We start from the raw sequence: 15589 nt of genomic DNA on the forward strand, positions 1-15589 counted from the left end.
GCGTTCACATGCTGTAGAGCACGAAACAGAAATTGGTGACTGACGCGATCGAATGCCTTCGCCAAATCTAGTTGTACTAGGGCTACCTGGGCTGACGTACCCGAAACACACTCCAATATAGACCTTGCTATGTGTATGTTAGTTTGAATAGATCGCCCACGGATGCCACATGTCTGATGGTCACCAACTAGTAGCTCTATTACATTTTGAAGACGGTTGGCCAAAATCTTAGCGAAGACTTTATAATCTACATTACACAAGGAAATGGGACGATATCCTTTTACTTTACGCAGTTTGTCAGGATCATTACTTTTGGGGATTAGAACAGTGTGGCCTTCGTACAGCGTAGGTGGAAGAAATCCAGTCTTGTAAGCCTCGCGGTAAACCTCAAGTAAAAATGGAGCCAGCAGAGAACAGAATGTGTGGTAAAATTCTGCAGTGAGACCATCAGGTCCCGGGGTTTTGCCTTTCGACAATGATTCAATGCTAGACACCAATTCTTGAATGCCAATCTCCTGGTCAATGGATTCACACTCGTCCTGGTTTAATTTGGGCAGCAAACTAATGAATTTGTCAACGGAGTCCTCGCTCACTGCTCTTTTGGGAGTTTGGAATACAGTTCTATAGTAATCGACGAAGGCCATCATTATCACAGTAGTGTCATCAGTAATTTTCTCTTTATACTCAATTTCAAGTATTTGTTTAGACAGAGCATGACGGCGCTCATCACCTAGTGACCGGCGACACGGTTGCACTTCAGCAAAGCGCTGTGATCTCGCTCGCACTAGTGCTCCCCGGTATTTCTCAACATCAAACGCCTGTAGCTGCGCCTTGACATTCCGAATGTCATCCATATATTGACCTGGACATCGGTCTTTAAGTTCATAAAGTTCTCTCAACAATTTATTTAGGTGATTTATGTTGTTTTTCTTTTCAAACGCCATCACTGTAGCCTCTTCAATTGCCGTGACTTTCACTTCTTGCTTAAATAATTCCCACCGTGCGAGCATTGGCAGATCATAGCGATTTCTTGCATTTTGCATAATTTCTGGCACACGATTTAAAAAGGGCTGATGGGATAGTAAAGAATTATAAATTTCCACAATTCCCAATTCAGGCGACGACTCCGACACTGTTGGCTACCATGCGCAGCAGATACAAGGCAATGGTCGCTAAAAAATACCGGATGAACAGAGTAGCTATGGACACACGGTAGAGAGTCTAAAGAAACAGAAATACGGTCTAGCCTAGCGGGAGAGGCTCCCTGAAAATGTGTAAAACAATTTTGCAGTCGGACATTTTCTCCTATGTCCCAAAGGTGAAAGTCACAAGCAATGTTTCCCAATGTTATAGTGCTTAAGTCCGATCGTTGGTGCTCACATGACCTGTCACTCGGATTACACACACAGTTAAAATCCCCTAAGACCGTTAAGTGGCGGTCAGTACGCAGGTGACTCTGTAATGACAGGAAATATTCTTCCTGTTGGCGAGGTTGCGACGGTGCATAAACAACAATAAATCTCCATGACTGTCCCGCGATCATTAGGTCACATACGATAAGGCGTCCCTCTGAATCAGTGGATACAAATTCCACACAGCATTGGAGGCGCTTCTTCAGGAAGAGCATGCACCCAGCAGATAACCCTTTGGCGTGGCTAACACACACTTCGTACTCTGATTGAAAAGGAGCTAGAGCTTCCGCAGTCCCTTCATCCGACTGAATTTTTGTTTCTTGAATGGCCAATATATCAAGCTTCCAACCCCGCATTAGGTGAAGAAGCTGGCCTTGACGCCTCTTGTTACGTAAGCCACGGACATTTAACGTTCCAAACTGAAAAGAAAGAGCTCCCACCATGACAACCTACAGCAGTACTGCAGCGTCTCTACCTCGCCTACCCACAGTTCCGTCAGGATCTGGAGGCCGGGCAGCGGGACGGCGACCAGTAGTTGCACTTTCCGCAGCCGGGGAGGCAGCCAAAGCTGCCCCTGATGATGATGCAGGGTCGGCAACTAGAGGAGCCTCTGAGCTTATGAGGCCTGTATCGCAGGAGGATGTGGCACCCGGCGCCAAAGCCGTCGATAGCACCGCCGAAGCAGCAGGAGCAGGATCCGAAGCATCCCTGGCAAGGAACTTCTTCGCCTGCTTCATCTCCATGACCTCTGGTTTTCCACCCGAAGCCTCAGCTTCATCAAGGGGCGCAGGTCGCTTTTTGGTACCAATGTCAAGTTCCATTTCTTCATTCTCCGTCGACGGTGGTCGATCCAGGTAAGGTGGCGACTCGTGCCATGTTGCAGGCAAGACCACAACGTTAGCGCCCCCTCCTTGATCTTCAGGCGGTACCAAACGGGACGCATCCTCCGTGGGCACCGCAGGAGCCCTATCTTCTCGCCGCTGCTCCGCAACAGCTTCCCCTGAAGAATCCACGACCTCACTTGCATCCATGATGTGAGATGAAACAGTGTCATCTTCCGCTTCACGACCCGGACGAAGCTTGTCTGCGTAGGTTTGCACACACGCTGATGACAAGTGGCCGTAACGGTGGCATTTCTTGCAACGCGGAGTCTTGCACTGCCTCCTTATGTGGCCTATCCTATTGCAGCGCAAGCAGAGTGGCGGACGCCCAGGAATCAAGATGAGAGACTGTTGACCGTAGACGTCCAGTAGGTGCGGCAGCGAGTTGACTGAGATTCCATCCTTCAGCGTGAATGACACGTCTCTGTTGGTCATCTGCCAAGCCTCCATGCCATCACACCGCCACATTTCTCTTGTGATAGACTGAACCGTGCCATACGGTTCCAGCGCTTCTACAATTCGGCGTTGCTCTATGTGCGGGGAAAGCCAAAGAAGCTTCATTTTGATATTCCTGCTCTCAGGATCAATGACCAGGCACTTGAGGCCTTTGACCGCAAGTTCACCTCGCTCTACTAGCTTTTGTTTCGCTGCACCGTTGACGCATGTGACAAGCCACAAGTGACTCATCTGATATTGACCACAAGCAAGAATGTCCTTGGTGTCTAGAACGGCAAGCAAAGCATCGCGAAAGTCCGGGGCACGGTACGGTCGGCCAGACAGGTCAGCATGCAAGAACACGGAGTTTAGAACGGTGTTACCAGAAGGCAGACGGGGAAGTACGACCTTGTAGGTTTCGGAATCGTCAGATGACGCAACTTGAGTACCTCGGCCCAAGGCCGATGCGCTGTTTCCAGCAGAATGCATTGCAAACGTGGCCGTAGCAGCCGTCGTCGTCGTCTTCTTTTTTTTTTTGCCATCCTGACGGTACGAAGGTATGAATGTAGTTGTGCCGTGCCAGCCACGCCGCAGCCAGTCATTCTAAAAGAAGAATTCGCCCAAAGGAGGAGAGAGGACGGCAAAGGTGTGCTTTGCAGCCGGACTGCAGTTGTTCTTTCGAAGGGAAAGAAAAGAAAAAAAAGACGTGTCAGGAGTGGGATTCGAACCCACGCCCGGAAGACCGCACTGCGACAGCTCGGCCATCCTGACTTTTTTTTTTTTATTGCCTTTTTACATGTGAACCAAAAACCGCGCGCAGAACTGTCAATTGATAAAAAAACGTCAGTCTGACTTAGACTGACGCTGGTGCTTCAATACTCTTTCAATTTCAACAGCTCTTCGAAAACAGGTATCCACTCAGGGTCAACCTCTCGCACTTTATACATTTCTACAAAAAGATGTACCGACTCTTTGAAATATTCCGGTATTCTTCTCACATCAACATCACTGTACCTTACCGCCAATCTGTTACGCCATATGCTGTGCAGTCCTAACAGCATGACGGTGTCATACGGGATTCCATCCTCTATTTTTACAGAGAGGAACCTTATACCCTTGGGATCCAGCGGAAATTCTTTTTTGATTGTTCTTTGCAAAATATCCCAAAAGAATACAGCCCCCCAACAGTCTAAAAAAACGTGTTCGATCGTCTCCGGTTTTTTACATACAAAACAGTCTGGTCCCCATGGTACAAACAATTGTTTCTGCTCCATCCATGTCTTTACCTCAAGTGTACCCGTGTGCATTTTGAAAAAGAACTTTTTCACCCCAGATGGAACAAGCATATTTTTTACCCTTTTCAGAACGTTACGCTCGATCCCCAGGGTGTACATGCTTCGGTACAATGGTATAGGCAGCACTATGTCTACAATATCTTTGTACAGCCTTTTCCTTGTGACTGTACTCAAATAATCCAAAGAGAAACGTGCGGTGAGGAAACGAAAAGACAAGACCACTTCTTTGAAATAGCCCTTCACCCCGCCGCTCAAATATTCGGTGGTCACGACATACTCTGACAGCACACTTCCAAGCCTCAATTGACACACCGTTCGAAGAAAAGGGTCTGTGACATCTCTAAGAAAAAGAAACCTATTAACCAGTTGCCTTAAAAACAGATGAGTTAACCCGAGACCGCCTTCTCGGACCGGCCGAAAAAGATTTGTTCTGCTTGTTCTTTCCCACGTTGAACCCCACACGAACACGGCAAACACCCGGGGAATCTTCTGCACGTTTACTCTTGAACAATGCAAAACTTGAAGCACATACCAAAGCTTGCTGGCAAGAAATAGATTGCAAACAGTGGCACGCGCGAACACAGACAGTCCCCACCCTTTCCACTTGTCAGCCTTATCGCGGAGCATAGCGGCTTGCTCTCGCCAATACGGCTCGCTGTCCTGATAGTACAACAGCGGCACTCCGAGGTGTTTAACAGGGCTAGTTACCCACTGCATGTTGGCGAATATGCCTGGAGTTGCAGGCCAGTTGCCATGCCAAAACCCTAAAGATTTACCCCAGTTTACTGAACTGCCGCTGGCTTCACAAAAACGTTTGACCACTTGTACAACCTCAAACACACTCTCATAATTTGTACAAAAAACAGCAACATCATCCGCGTAAGCCAGTATTCTAACTTCAGCCGCATGGAGTAGGAAACCTTGAATGTTCTCACTCTTAATCACACTTAAACAAAAAGACTCAATAAATATACAGAACAAAAGCGGGCTTAAGGGACATCCCTGCCTCACAGATCGTTCCACTTGTATTCGCTTACCGACATGCTTGTTTATAATCAGGCTTGTCGTACACCTATTGTACGCCATGCGTACTCCTTCCAGAATCACAGATCCTACATTAATATACTCTAAAATGAGGAACAGGAGGTCATGTGGCACACGATCAAATGCTTTTTCTAAATCCAACTGGATCATGGCAACGCCCCCTCCTGTGACATCGCAACACTCTAGGACACATCGTGCCTTGTGTGTGTTAGAAAATATAGTCCTTCCCTTTATTCCACATGTTTGGTGGGGCCCTACTAATTCTGTCATTACTGTCTGCATCCTTCTTGCTAGTATTTTCATGAAAATTTTATAATCTACGTTTGCTAAGCATATGGGACGGTAACTAGTAACCTGTTTAAGTTGGGTGATGTCTTCAGTTTTGGGGATAAGTACGGTGTGTGAATTTAGAAATGACGGAGGAAGGATCCTAAGCTCTAGAGCCTCATTGAGAACGTTCGCTAACAAGGGTGAACATTCAGTTTTAAATTTCTTATAAAACGCTGCCGTCAAGCCATCCGGCCCCGGCGACTTACCAGGGTTTAAGTCTTCTATAGCCTTTTCTACGTCGTTAACTGTTATGGGCTGTTCTAAAAATTCTTTACTATCTGCTTCTAACACTGGCATCAAGGGAAGAAACTCCTTCTTGAATTTTTCTACGTTAACCGTGCTTTGAGCGAAAAGGGCGCTGTAATACTCGTAAAAGGCATGCTCGATATCTTCAGTTTCTGTAACGTACGTATCTTTGTATTGTACCTCCTTTATATCATTGCGGCGAGCTTGGCTTCTTTCTGTTCCTAACGCTCGCTTCGTTGGCTGTTCTCCCGCGATAATGTGTTCAACTCTTGATCTTACGAGCGCCCCTCGATATCGCTCGGTGTCGATCACTTCTAGTTTTTTCTTTATCGCGCAGATGTCATCCTCAAAGGCTCCCGGCTGCGTACATTCAAGCTGTACGAGCGCCTGCAGATTGTTGCGCAAAATTCTTTCGTCCTTGTCCTTCTCATGCTTCAGCAATGTAGCTCGTTCTAGCGCTTTCATTTTTATGTTTTGCTTGAGCAGCTTCCATTTGACCCCATATCTTTCTTTTTTGTTTTCTTCCTTCAATGTACTCTGGACGTATTTTACAAAGACGTCATCGCTTAGTAGGTTCGAGTTTAATTTCCATTGTTCCCATCTGAATTCTTTCGGTTGCGTTTTCTTGCTCCCGATGGAAAAGGCGACCAAACAATGGTCACTGAATGGGACCGGACGCACAAGATAATTTCTGCATTCTGGTACAATTTCCAATGAAACGTACGCTCGATCTAGCCTGGAGTGACTGTATCCTTGAAAATGAGTAAACTGAACTCCTCCTCCACTTACACTTTCTCCTACGTCGTCAAGCCCACATTCATTTACAATAGACAGTAACGTTTCTGTGCTTGCGTCCCTGAACGGTGTAGCACTTGTCTTGTCGTGTGATGCACAAACACAATTGAAATCACCTAACATGACGACACTTCGTTCACTGTTGCAGTAAGGTGCCACAGTGTCGAAGAAATCTTTCCTATCCCGCACCTTTGTTGGAGCGTACAAGCACAAGACACGCCACTTACACTCATACACCGCAAAATCACAGACAACTAGGCGCCCGTCCGTGCTAGAAGTCACATGCTCAATATTTAGGCCCATGATTTGTCTGATAAACAGTACGCACCCTGCCGACGTGCCAACCGCGTGAGAAACACATGCATGATACTGAGACTGGAAACAGCGTACCATAGCCTCTGTCTGATCCTCGTCTTCTATTTTTGTCTCTTGAACTGCTAATATATCCAAGTTCTCCTCAAGCGCCAGCCTATACACTTGCATCTGCCTTCTTCTGGAACTTAGTCCCCGTACATTAAGCGTAGCGACACGCATGGGCCTATTGAGGTAAAACATGAAATAGCAGTGTCAGACGGAAGGCGTAGGGTTTACCTTTGTTGGCACGTCTTGCAGGAAATTCCGTTTCAGACTCAAATCAGGACTTGGGTGTGCTGCCTCTCGTAAGAGGTGACGCAGGCAGCTCGTTGACGACACGATTTTTTTTCCCAACGTACTTCCACTGCTGTTCAAGTTGCCGTAGACGTTGCGCTTTGGGTGCATCGTCGACGCACTCCCTCCCGCGTTTCGCCGACCCTTCCTGCAGGTTCATCTTCACCACACTGGTCCCTCTTACAGTTGCCTCGCCGTCTTTTTTGGAGCCACTCTCGGTGGCCACAGCCGGCGAAGCCGCGAGGGCAGTCTCCGATGTGGAGGGGTTGGCTTCCGGAACCATCACCTCCTTCGTTAGTTCTTCCCCTAAACCCTCTTGTGTAGAGTTGCCTTCGGACGGCTTCTCTGCAAAGTCGCTCACCACGTCTTTCACAGCGTTCCCGTCCTCTTCCGGAGTCGCCGCCGTCTCCGCCTCCTCTTCGTCCATCAAGAGCTCGTCCCGGTCTGCGTCAGCACCCCGGCCGACCGCTCGCGCGTACGTTCGCGTGCAGTCAGCCTGCTCGTGCCCGAAGGCATGGCACTCCGTGCATTTGGGCACCCTGCATTCACGTCTGATGTGGCCTGCACTGCGACACCGCAGACAGACCGGGGCCCTACCTGGAACTACTACAAGGGATTTCCCCTTTCCAAGCGGCACCTGATGCGGTAGGCATTCCGGGGTGACGCCCTCCCGAAGCACAAGTCGGAGCACACGAGTGGTAGAGTCCGCAGTTTCAAAATCAGCTGCTCTCCATCGGTCGCTCGCCACATCCTTCACTTCGCCGTACACAGCGAAGGCCCGGCGAATCGCTTCGTTTGACACGTCGAAGGAAACCCAATGAAGCTTCACCCGTAGCTCTTGCTTCTTTGGGTCGATGACCAAACACGTACGCCCCTTCACGTCCAGCCTCCCGGCTTCCAGCAGCTTCTTCTTCGCGTCGTCGCTCCGAAAGTTCACCAGCCAAACGTGCGACATCTGATAAGCACCGATGCCGCCCACTTCCTGTATGACGCCGAAATCTTTCAGCGGTTGGCGAAAATCGTCAATCCGGTACGGTCGACAGCTATTATCGCAGTGTAAAACGACTGCGCGACTCATAGCTTCTCCTGTTGGCAGCGGGGGCAAAACAATCCTGTAATCCTTGGGTACAGCGAAAGACGGAACACCACGGCCGGCATCGGCCGCTATCGCTGCTCCTTCGGAGCCAACCATTCTGCGACCGCTCCTGACGGAAACCGGAAACAGAATCGGCCATCCTGACGGTACGAAGGTATGAATGTAGTTGTGTCGTTCCAGCCACGCCGCAGCCAGTCATTCCAAAAGAAGGATTCGCCCAAAGGGGGAGAGAGGACGGCAAAGGTGTGCATTGCAGCCGGACTGCAGTTGTTCTTTCGAAGGGAAAGAAAAGAAAAAAAAGACGTGTCAGAAGTGGGATTCGAACCCACGCCCGGAAGACCGCACTGCGACCTGAACGCAGCGCCTTGGACCGCTCGGCCATCCTACGGTACGCAGGTATGAATGTAGTTGTGCCGTGCCAGCCACGCCGAAGCCAGTCATTCCAAAAGAAGGATTCGCCCAAAGGGGGAGAGAGGACGGCAAAGGTGTGCATTGCAGCCGGACTGCAGTTGTTCTTTCGAAGGGAAAGAAAAGAAAAAAAAGACGTGTCAGAAGTGGGATTCGAACCCACGCCCGGAAGACCGCACTGCGACCTGAACGCAGCGCCTTGGACCGCTCGGCCATCCTACGGTACGCAGGTATGAATGTAGTTGTGCCGTGCCAGCCACGCCGAAGCCAGTCATTCCAAAAGAAGGATTCGCCCAAAGGGGGAGAGAGGACGGCAAAGGTGTGCATTGCAGCCGGACTGCAGTTGTTCTTTCGAAGGGAAAGAAAAGAAAAAAAAGACGTGTCAGAAGTGGGATTCGAACCCACGCCCGGAAGACCGCACTGCGACCTGAACGCAGCGCCTTGGACCGCTCGGCCATCCTACGGTACGCAGGTATGAACGTAGTTGTGCCGTGCCAGCCACGCCGAAGCCAGTCATTCCAAAAGAAGGATTCGCCCAAAGGGGGAGAGAGGACGGCAAAGGTGTGCATTGCAGCCGGACTGCAGTTGTTCTTTCGAAGGGAAAGAAAAGAAAAAAAAGACGTGTCAGAAGTGGGATTCGAACCCACGCCCGGAAGACCGCACTGCGACCTGAACGCAGCGCCTTGGACCGCTCGGCCATCCTACGGTACGCAGGTATGAATGTAGTTGTGCCGTGCCAGCCACGCCGCAGCCAGTCATTCCAAAAGAAGGATTCGCCCAAAGGGGGAGAGAGGACGGCAAAGGTGTGCATTGCAGCCGGACTGCAGTTGTTCTTTCGACGGGAAAGAAAAGAAAAAATAGACGTGTCAGAAGTGGGATTCGAACCCACGCCCGGAAGACCGCACTGCGACCTGAACGCAGCGCCTTGGACCGCTCGGCCATCCTACGGTACGCAGGTATGAATGTAGTTGTGCCGTGCCAGCCACGCCGAAGCCAGTCATTCCAAAACAAGGATTCGCCCAAAGGGGGAGAGAGGACGGCAAAGGTGTGCATTGCAGCCGGACTGCAGTTGTTCTTTCGAAGGGAAAGAAAAGAAAAAATAGACGTGTCAGAAGTGGGATTCGAACCCACGCCCGGAAGACCGCACTGCGACCTGAACGCAGCGCCTTGGACCGCTCGGCCATCCTACGGTACGCAGGTATGAATGTAGTTGTGCCGTGCCAGCCACGCCGAAGCCAGTCATTCCAAAAGAAGGATTCGCCCAAAAGGGGAGAGAGGACGGCAAAGGTGTGCATTGCAGCCGGACTGCAGTTGTTCTTTCGAAGGGAAAGAAAAGAAAAAATAGACGTGTCAGAAGTGGGATTCGAACCCACGCCCGGAAGACCGCACTGCGACCTGAACGCAGCGCCTTGGACCGCTCGGCCATCCTACGGTACGCAGGTATGAATGTAGTTGTGCCGTGCCAGCCACGCCGAAGCCAGTCATTCCAAAAGAAGGATTCGCCCAAAGGGGGAGAGAGGACGGCAAAGGTGTGCATTGCAGCCGGACTGCAGTTGTTCTTTCGAAGGGAAAGAAAAGAAAAAAAAGACGTGTCAGAAGTGGGATTCGAACCCACGCCCGGAAGACCGCACTGCGACCTGAACGCAGCGCCTTGGACCGCTCGGCCATCCTGACGGTACGAAGGTATGCATGCACTTGTGCCGTGCCAGCCACGCCGCAACCAGTCATTCCAAAAGAAGGATTCGCCCAAAGGGGGACAGAGGACGGCAAAGGTGTGCATTGCAGCCCGACTGCAGTTGTTCTTTCGAAGGGAAAGAAAAGAAAAAAAGACGTGTCAGAAGTGGGATTCGAACCCACGCCCGGAAGACCGGACTGCGACCTGAACGCAGCGCCTTGGACCGCTCGGCCATCCTACGGTACGCAGGTATGAATGTAGTTGTGCCGTGCCAGCCACGCCGAAGCCAGTCATTCCAAAAGAAGGATTCGCCCAAAGGGGGAGAGAGGACGGCAAAGGTGTGCATTGCAGCCGGACTGCAGTTGTTCTTTCGAAGGGAAAGAAAAGAAAAAAAAGACGTGTCAGAAGTGGGATTCGAACCCACGCCCGGAAGACCGCACTGCGACCTGAACGCAGCGCCTTGGACCGCTCGGCCATCCTGACTTTTTTTTTTTTTCCCTTTATTGCCTGGTTTTGACAACACACAAAACATTACAGATCATCACAATAAAACACTCAACTCAGGAAAAATGGGGCTGCCAGTGAATAACGGGCTGGCGTTGTCATTAAAAAAGCCTGATTTTTGTCAGCTGCTCCATTTCTGGCAGCCATACCGGGAATAACTCCCGAGACTTAATAATTTCGACACAGCGACCAACACTCTCTTTGAAATACTGTAGTGCAAAACGGGCATCGACATCATTATACAGTCTTGCTGTGCGCGAGCGCCATATGCTATGAAGGCCCAGTACCATTACTAAATCGTAAGGCACTCCAGCCTCATTGTCCACTGCAAGAAATCGTATACCGTGAGGGTTTAACGGAAAGTCTTTTCGTAATGTCCTTTGTAGAACATCCCATAAATACACCCCCTCACAACAATGCAAAAACACGTGGTCGATTGTCTCTGGTAATTTACATCTAAAACAGTCTGTCCCCCATGGTACAAATAGCCCCCTCTGTTCCATAAATGTTCTTACTAATAATGTACCTGTATGCAGCCTAAAGAAAAAAGACTTGACCCCTGGCTGAATTTGCATCTTTTTCACCCTCTAAAGGACGTCCTTGCCTGGGCCTCCAGAGTACATAGCTCTGTACATTGGCACAGGGAACACGGTATCCACAATATCGTTATACAGGTTTTTCCTTTTTACCGTACTTAAGTATTCTTTTGAAAACCGCGCGTTCAAAAAATTTACACTTCCAACAACTTCTTTGAAAAAACCAAAAATGCCTCCATGCATATGCCCAGTGGTTACAACAAAGTCAGGCAGAAGCCTGCCCAACCTTACCTGACATACTGTCCTCAGAAAGGGGTCCCTTACATCCCTTACAAACAGAAATCTATTTACAAGCTGTCGCACAAATAAGTGCGCCATTCCCAGACCCCCATCTTTGATTCGCCTGAACAGGTTGGTGCGGCTGCACCTCTCCCAATTCGAGGCCCACACGAAAACAGCAAGGACCCGATGCAGCTTTTGCACATTTGTACGCGAACAGTGCAGCACTTGCATCACGTACCACAGTTTACTAACGAAAAACAGGTTGCACACTGTTGCCCTAGCAAAGGTTGACAAACACGCCCCCCTCCACTTGTCTGCCTTTGCTCGAGTCTCCTGTGCTAGTTCGTGCCAATACGGCTCACTATCTTTATAAAACTGTAGCGGGGCTCCCAGGTACTTTACGGGTGTTGTTACCCAGCTTACGTTGGCGAAAGTGTCAGGGGTTGATTGCCACTCTCCATGCCAGAACCCCAGGCACTTTCCCCAATTTACAAGGCTCCCTGTCATTGTACTAAACTGTTTTGTTATCTCAACTACTTTACTGATACTGTCTTTGTTCTCACAGAATACCGCAATGTCGTCTGCATAAGCCAATACTTTTACCTCGGCCTCATGCACTCGGAACCCTCGAATTTCGACGTCTGTGAGGATACGTAAACACAATGTTTCAATATAAATGCAGAACAAAAGTGGACTGAGGGGGCAGCCCTGGCGTACAGAGCGTTGCACGTTAATGGGCGCTCCCAATGCTTTGTTCACAACTAACCGCGTGGTGCAATTCCGGTACGCCAATGCTACCCCCTCTTTGATAACAGAACCGACGTTGATATAGTCCAAAATAGAGAACAATACTTCGTGTGATACACAATCAAAGGCCTTTTCAAGGTCTAGCTGAAGCACAGCGACTCCTACATGCATGGCATCGGAACACTCAAGCACACACCTTGCCTTATGTATATTGGTGCAAATGGACCTTCCCCGTATGCCGCAAGTCTGATGAGGACCGACTATTTTATGTATCACTCCCTGGAGCCTACTTGCTAGTATCTTCATAAATATTTTATAGTCCACGTTCGTAAGTGAAATGGGCCTGTAAGACGTAACCTGCTTAAGTTTTCCAACATCTTCTGTTTTAGGAATTAACACCGTGTGAGCAGTTCCGTAAGAAGGTGGCAGTGATTTCAACTTAAACGATTCATTAAAAACAACAGCTAATACCGGTGATAGTTCACTCTTAAATTCTTTGTAAAACGCCGCAGTCAAACCATCAGGGCCTGGCGATTTGCCTGGGTTTAAATTGTCAATGGCGTCTTCAACTTCCTTCAATGCTATTGGTTGTTGTAGCCACTCCTTCGTTTCGTCGTCAAGCTTAGGCATGTTGCTGAGGAATTCTTTCTTGAAGCTTTCAACATCGGCAGAGCGAAAGGCAAAAAGCGACTGATAGTGCTCAAAAAAGGCACGCTCGATGTGCTTGCTATCCCCTGAAGTTTCGCCGTTCCATTCAATCTCGGTTATATGATTACGACGAGCATGCGCTTTCTCGAGCCCCAAGGCCCGCTTTGTAGGTCTTTCCCCCGCTATCGCCTGGACCGCTCTTGCTCGTACAAGCGCTCCGTGATAGCGCTCTTCGTCGATTATTTCTAGCTTTTGTTTTGTTTGCCTGATATCGTCTTTGTACACGCCCGGCTGTTTGCCCTCTTGCTCTGTCAGTGTTTTTAGCAATTCTCGGAGCAACGTTTCCTTTTCATTTTGTTCGAACCTTATGCAGCTGGCCCGTTCGATCGCTTTAATTTTTGACGCTTCTTTTGTTAGTTCCCACATTTCCAAGATATTATTTTGGCTGGCCTGTTCGATTTTGCTAATTTGGTCCTTTACTATGTTGCTGAAATTTTCGTCTTTTAAGATCTTTTCATTTAACTTCCATAATTCCCATATAAAATTGTTCCGCCGTTTTTTGTGCCCTATTTTGCACGCGACCAGACAATGATCGCTGAAAGACAATGGCAAAACACTGTAATTGCTGCACATTGCGACCGTTTCCAAGGATACGTAAATCCGGTCCAGTCGGGCGTGGCTAGCGCCTTGAAAGTGCGTGTATTGCACACTTCTTGCGCCCTCCAAACATTCGGCAACATCCTCCAGACCGAATTCCACAATATGCTCAGACAACAACTCAGTGCTGACGTCCTTGAACGGCCTTTTACTTGTCTTGTCGCGTGCCGTTAACACGCAATTGAAATCCCCTAATAGTATTATTTGCCGATCAGTGGTAAGGTGCTGCCTAATACTAACAAAAAAGTCGGCACGTTCGTCCCCAGAATTGGGGGCATAAATGCACAAAACGCGCCACTCGACACTGCGAAAGGAGTAATCGCACACCACTAATCGGCCTGACAAACAGGACGTCACGGTTTGGACAGCTAAGCCCGGTAGCTTTCGCACAAAAAGCACGCAACCGGCCGAAGTGCCGACTGCGTGACTAACACACGCGAAGTACCTCGACGTGAAACGCCGCACCATGCTCTCAGTCTCTGCCTCCCCCTGCACCTTCGTTTCCTGAACCGCCAACACATCAACGTCATGCTCGGTTAACAGCCGGTACACTTGGCTCTGTTTTCTTTTCCCAGCCAATCCCCTGACGTTGAGTGTAGCTACGTTAAGGGCGAGGTCGTCAGACAATTTCGTTCAATGAGAGGCGGAGAGCATGGCGCTTACCTTTCGCGTCTTGAGCTGGCTACGCGCTACCGCCCGCTGCTGCGCTGTCCCTTGCGTTGAGCTGTTGGGGGGGCGTTTCCGGGGGTTTCCTTTCGGGCGGTATGGTGGGCTTGGGTCTGAACGACGGGCGCCGTATCTGCGTTGTTTTCGCCGGCGGCTCCTCGCTGTTCTTCCTACCCACGTTGTCGTTCTCGTCAGCAGCGTCAACGTGGGGGCGTTTGGCTGACCCTGCCGAAGCCGCTGCTCCGTCGGTGTCCATCGTCTCTGGGTGTTGCCCCACCAGTGCAGCGGGGGGCTCGGGTGTCGAGCACTTTTGGTCACGTTCACCCAAGACCTCCTCTGGTGGTGCCGTTGTTGCTGGGGTGGCCTCGGGGGTTTTCACTTCCTGGGCGAGGCAGGCTTCCCTTGGGGTCACGGTGGTATTTTCGGAGGGCTCGCCACCACCAGCGCCTTCGGCTGCTTCCTCTGCCTCGAGGGTGTCCATAAGGTGGTCGGTAGCACCCTCGCTGTCAGCGGGTCCCGTCACTGACGCGTACGAGGGCACGCACTGCGTCTCGACGTGACCAAAACGCCGACACTTGGAACAACGGGGCACCTTGCAGTCCCGCCGCACATGGCCCTGGCCGTTGCAACGAAGGCACTGCATGGGGCGTCCCGGTGCCACGACGAGGGCGAGCTCCCCTGCAACCTTTATCTGGTGCGGCAGGTTGTCAACCTTGAGGCCTCTTTTCAACTTCAGCAGCACCGTCCTCGTCGTAGAACCCTTGTCGGTGACGCCCTGGACGCGCCACCGCTCCCGGTTCACCTCGGTCACTTTGCCGTACGACGCAAAGGCAGCCCGGATGTCGTCGTCGGCGACGCCATGAAGCAGCCAGTGCAGCTTCAGTCTGACCTGTTGATCTTGCGGGTCGATGACGACGCAGCGCCGGCCCTTTACTTGAAGTTCCGTGACCGCGAGCATCTTCTTCGTTGCTTCGGCGCTGCTGAACGTTACTGCCCACACATGGTTTATCTGGTATGCCCCCAAGGCGACAACCTCGGGGAGCAGACCAGTCCGTGCGAGCGCATCCCGAAAATCTTCGACCTTAAAAGGTCTGGCCTTCACGTCGCCGTGCAAAAACACCGTGTTTAAAACGATGCGTCCGGTAGGCAGTTGCGGCAGAATAATCTGGTACTCCTCGTTATCTCTACCCGTTGGCCTGTTTCCGCGGCTCGGCTGAGCCGCTATCGCCGCTCCGCTGGAGCTCATGATTCTGCGTCCGCACGCTTCGGTGGCCGGAAGTAGAA

The 15589-nt window shown here is 50.3% G+C and overlaps 3 protein-coding genes and 10 non-coding genes across 13 annotated transcripts; all 13 read right to left on the reverse strand.

Annotated features, from left to right (window-relative positions):
• Positions 1-1861: 1861 nt before the first annotated feature.
• LOC144172955 (uncharacterized) lies at positions 1862-3217 on the reverse strand. The gene has a single exon (XM_077701550.1). The coding sequence runs from the start codon at positions 3215-3217 to the stop codon at positions 1862-1864; it is 1356 nt and encodes a 451-aa protein (XP_077557676.1).
• A 3855-nt stretch (positions 3218-7072) lies between these two features.
• On the reverse strand, positions 7073-8285 carry LOC144172957 (uncharacterized). Its single transcript, XM_077701551.1, has one exon. The coding sequence runs from the start codon at positions 8276-8278 to the stop codon at positions 7073-7075; it is 1206 nt and encodes a 401-aa protein (XP_077557677.1). The 5' UTR covers positions 8279-8285.
• A 201-nt stretch (positions 8286-8486) lies between these two features.
• Positions 8487-8569, reverse strand: Trnal-cag (transfer RNA leucine (anticodon CAG)). Its single transcript has one exon. It is a non-coding gene; the product is annotated as a tRNA-Leu (tRNA).
• Positions 8570-8728: 159 nt separating this feature from the next.
• On the reverse strand, positions 8729-8811 carry Trnal-cag (transfer RNA leucine (anticodon CAG)). The gene has a single exon. It is a non-coding gene; the product is annotated as a tRNA-Leu (tRNA).
• Positions 8812-8970: 159 nt separating this feature from the next.
• On the reverse strand, positions 8971-9053 carry Trnal-cag (transfer RNA leucine (anticodon CAG)). Its single transcript has one exon. It is a non-coding gene; the product is annotated as a tRNA-Leu (tRNA).
• A 159-nt stretch (positions 9054-9212) lies between these two features.
• Trnal-cag (transfer RNA leucine (anticodon CAG)) lies at positions 9213-9295 on the reverse strand. The gene has a single exon. It is a non-coding gene; the product is annotated as a tRNA-Leu (tRNA).
• Positions 9296-9454: 159 nt separating this feature from the next.
• Trnal-cag (transfer RNA leucine (anticodon CAG)) lies at positions 9455-9537 on the reverse strand. The gene has a single exon. It is a non-coding gene; the product is annotated as a tRNA-Leu (tRNA).
• Positions 9538-9696: 159 nt separating this feature from the next.
• On the reverse strand, positions 9697-9779 carry Trnal-cag (transfer RNA leucine (anticodon CAG)). Its single transcript has one exon. It is a non-coding gene; the product is annotated as a tRNA-Leu (tRNA).
• A 159-nt stretch (positions 9780-9938) lies between these two features.
• Trnal-cag (transfer RNA leucine (anticodon CAG)) lies at positions 9939-10021 on the reverse strand. The gene has a single exon. It is a non-coding gene; the product is annotated as a tRNA-Leu (tRNA).
• A 159-nt stretch (positions 10022-10180) lies between these two features.
• Trnal-cag (transfer RNA leucine (anticodon CAG)) lies at positions 10181-10264 on the reverse strand. The gene has a single exon. It is a non-coding gene; the product is annotated as a tRNA-Leu (tRNA).
• A 158-nt stretch (positions 10265-10422) lies between these two features.
• On the reverse strand, positions 10423-10505 carry Trnal-cag (transfer RNA leucine (anticodon CAG)). Its single transcript has one exon. It is a non-coding gene; the product is annotated as a tRNA-Leu (tRNA).
• Positions 10506-10664: 159 nt separating this feature from the next.
• Trnal-cag (transfer RNA leucine (anticodon CAG)) lies at positions 10665-10748 on the reverse strand. Its single transcript has one exon. It is a non-coding gene; the product is annotated as a tRNA-Leu (tRNA).
• Positions 10749-10777: 29 nt separating this feature from the next.
• Positions 10778-15551, reverse strand: LOC144172984 (uncharacterized). The gene has a single exon (XM_077701579.1). It carries the CDS (start codon positions 15549-15551, stop codon positions 14322-14324), a length of 1230 nt encoding a protein of 409 aa, XP_077557705.1. The 3' UTR covers positions 10778-14321.
• Between the last annotated feature and the right edge of the window lie 38 nt (positions 15552-15589).

This window comes from Haemaphysalis longicornis, unplaced genomic scaffold, assembly GCF_048455015.1.
Source record: "Haemaphysalis longicornis isolate Haplotype H1 unplaced genomic scaffold, Haemaphysalis longicornis Haplotype H1 scaffold_28, whole genome shotgun sequence".
Lineage (NCBI taxonomy): Eukaryota > Metazoa > Arthropoda > Arachnida > Ixodida > Ixodidae > Haemaphysalis > Haemaphysalis longicornis.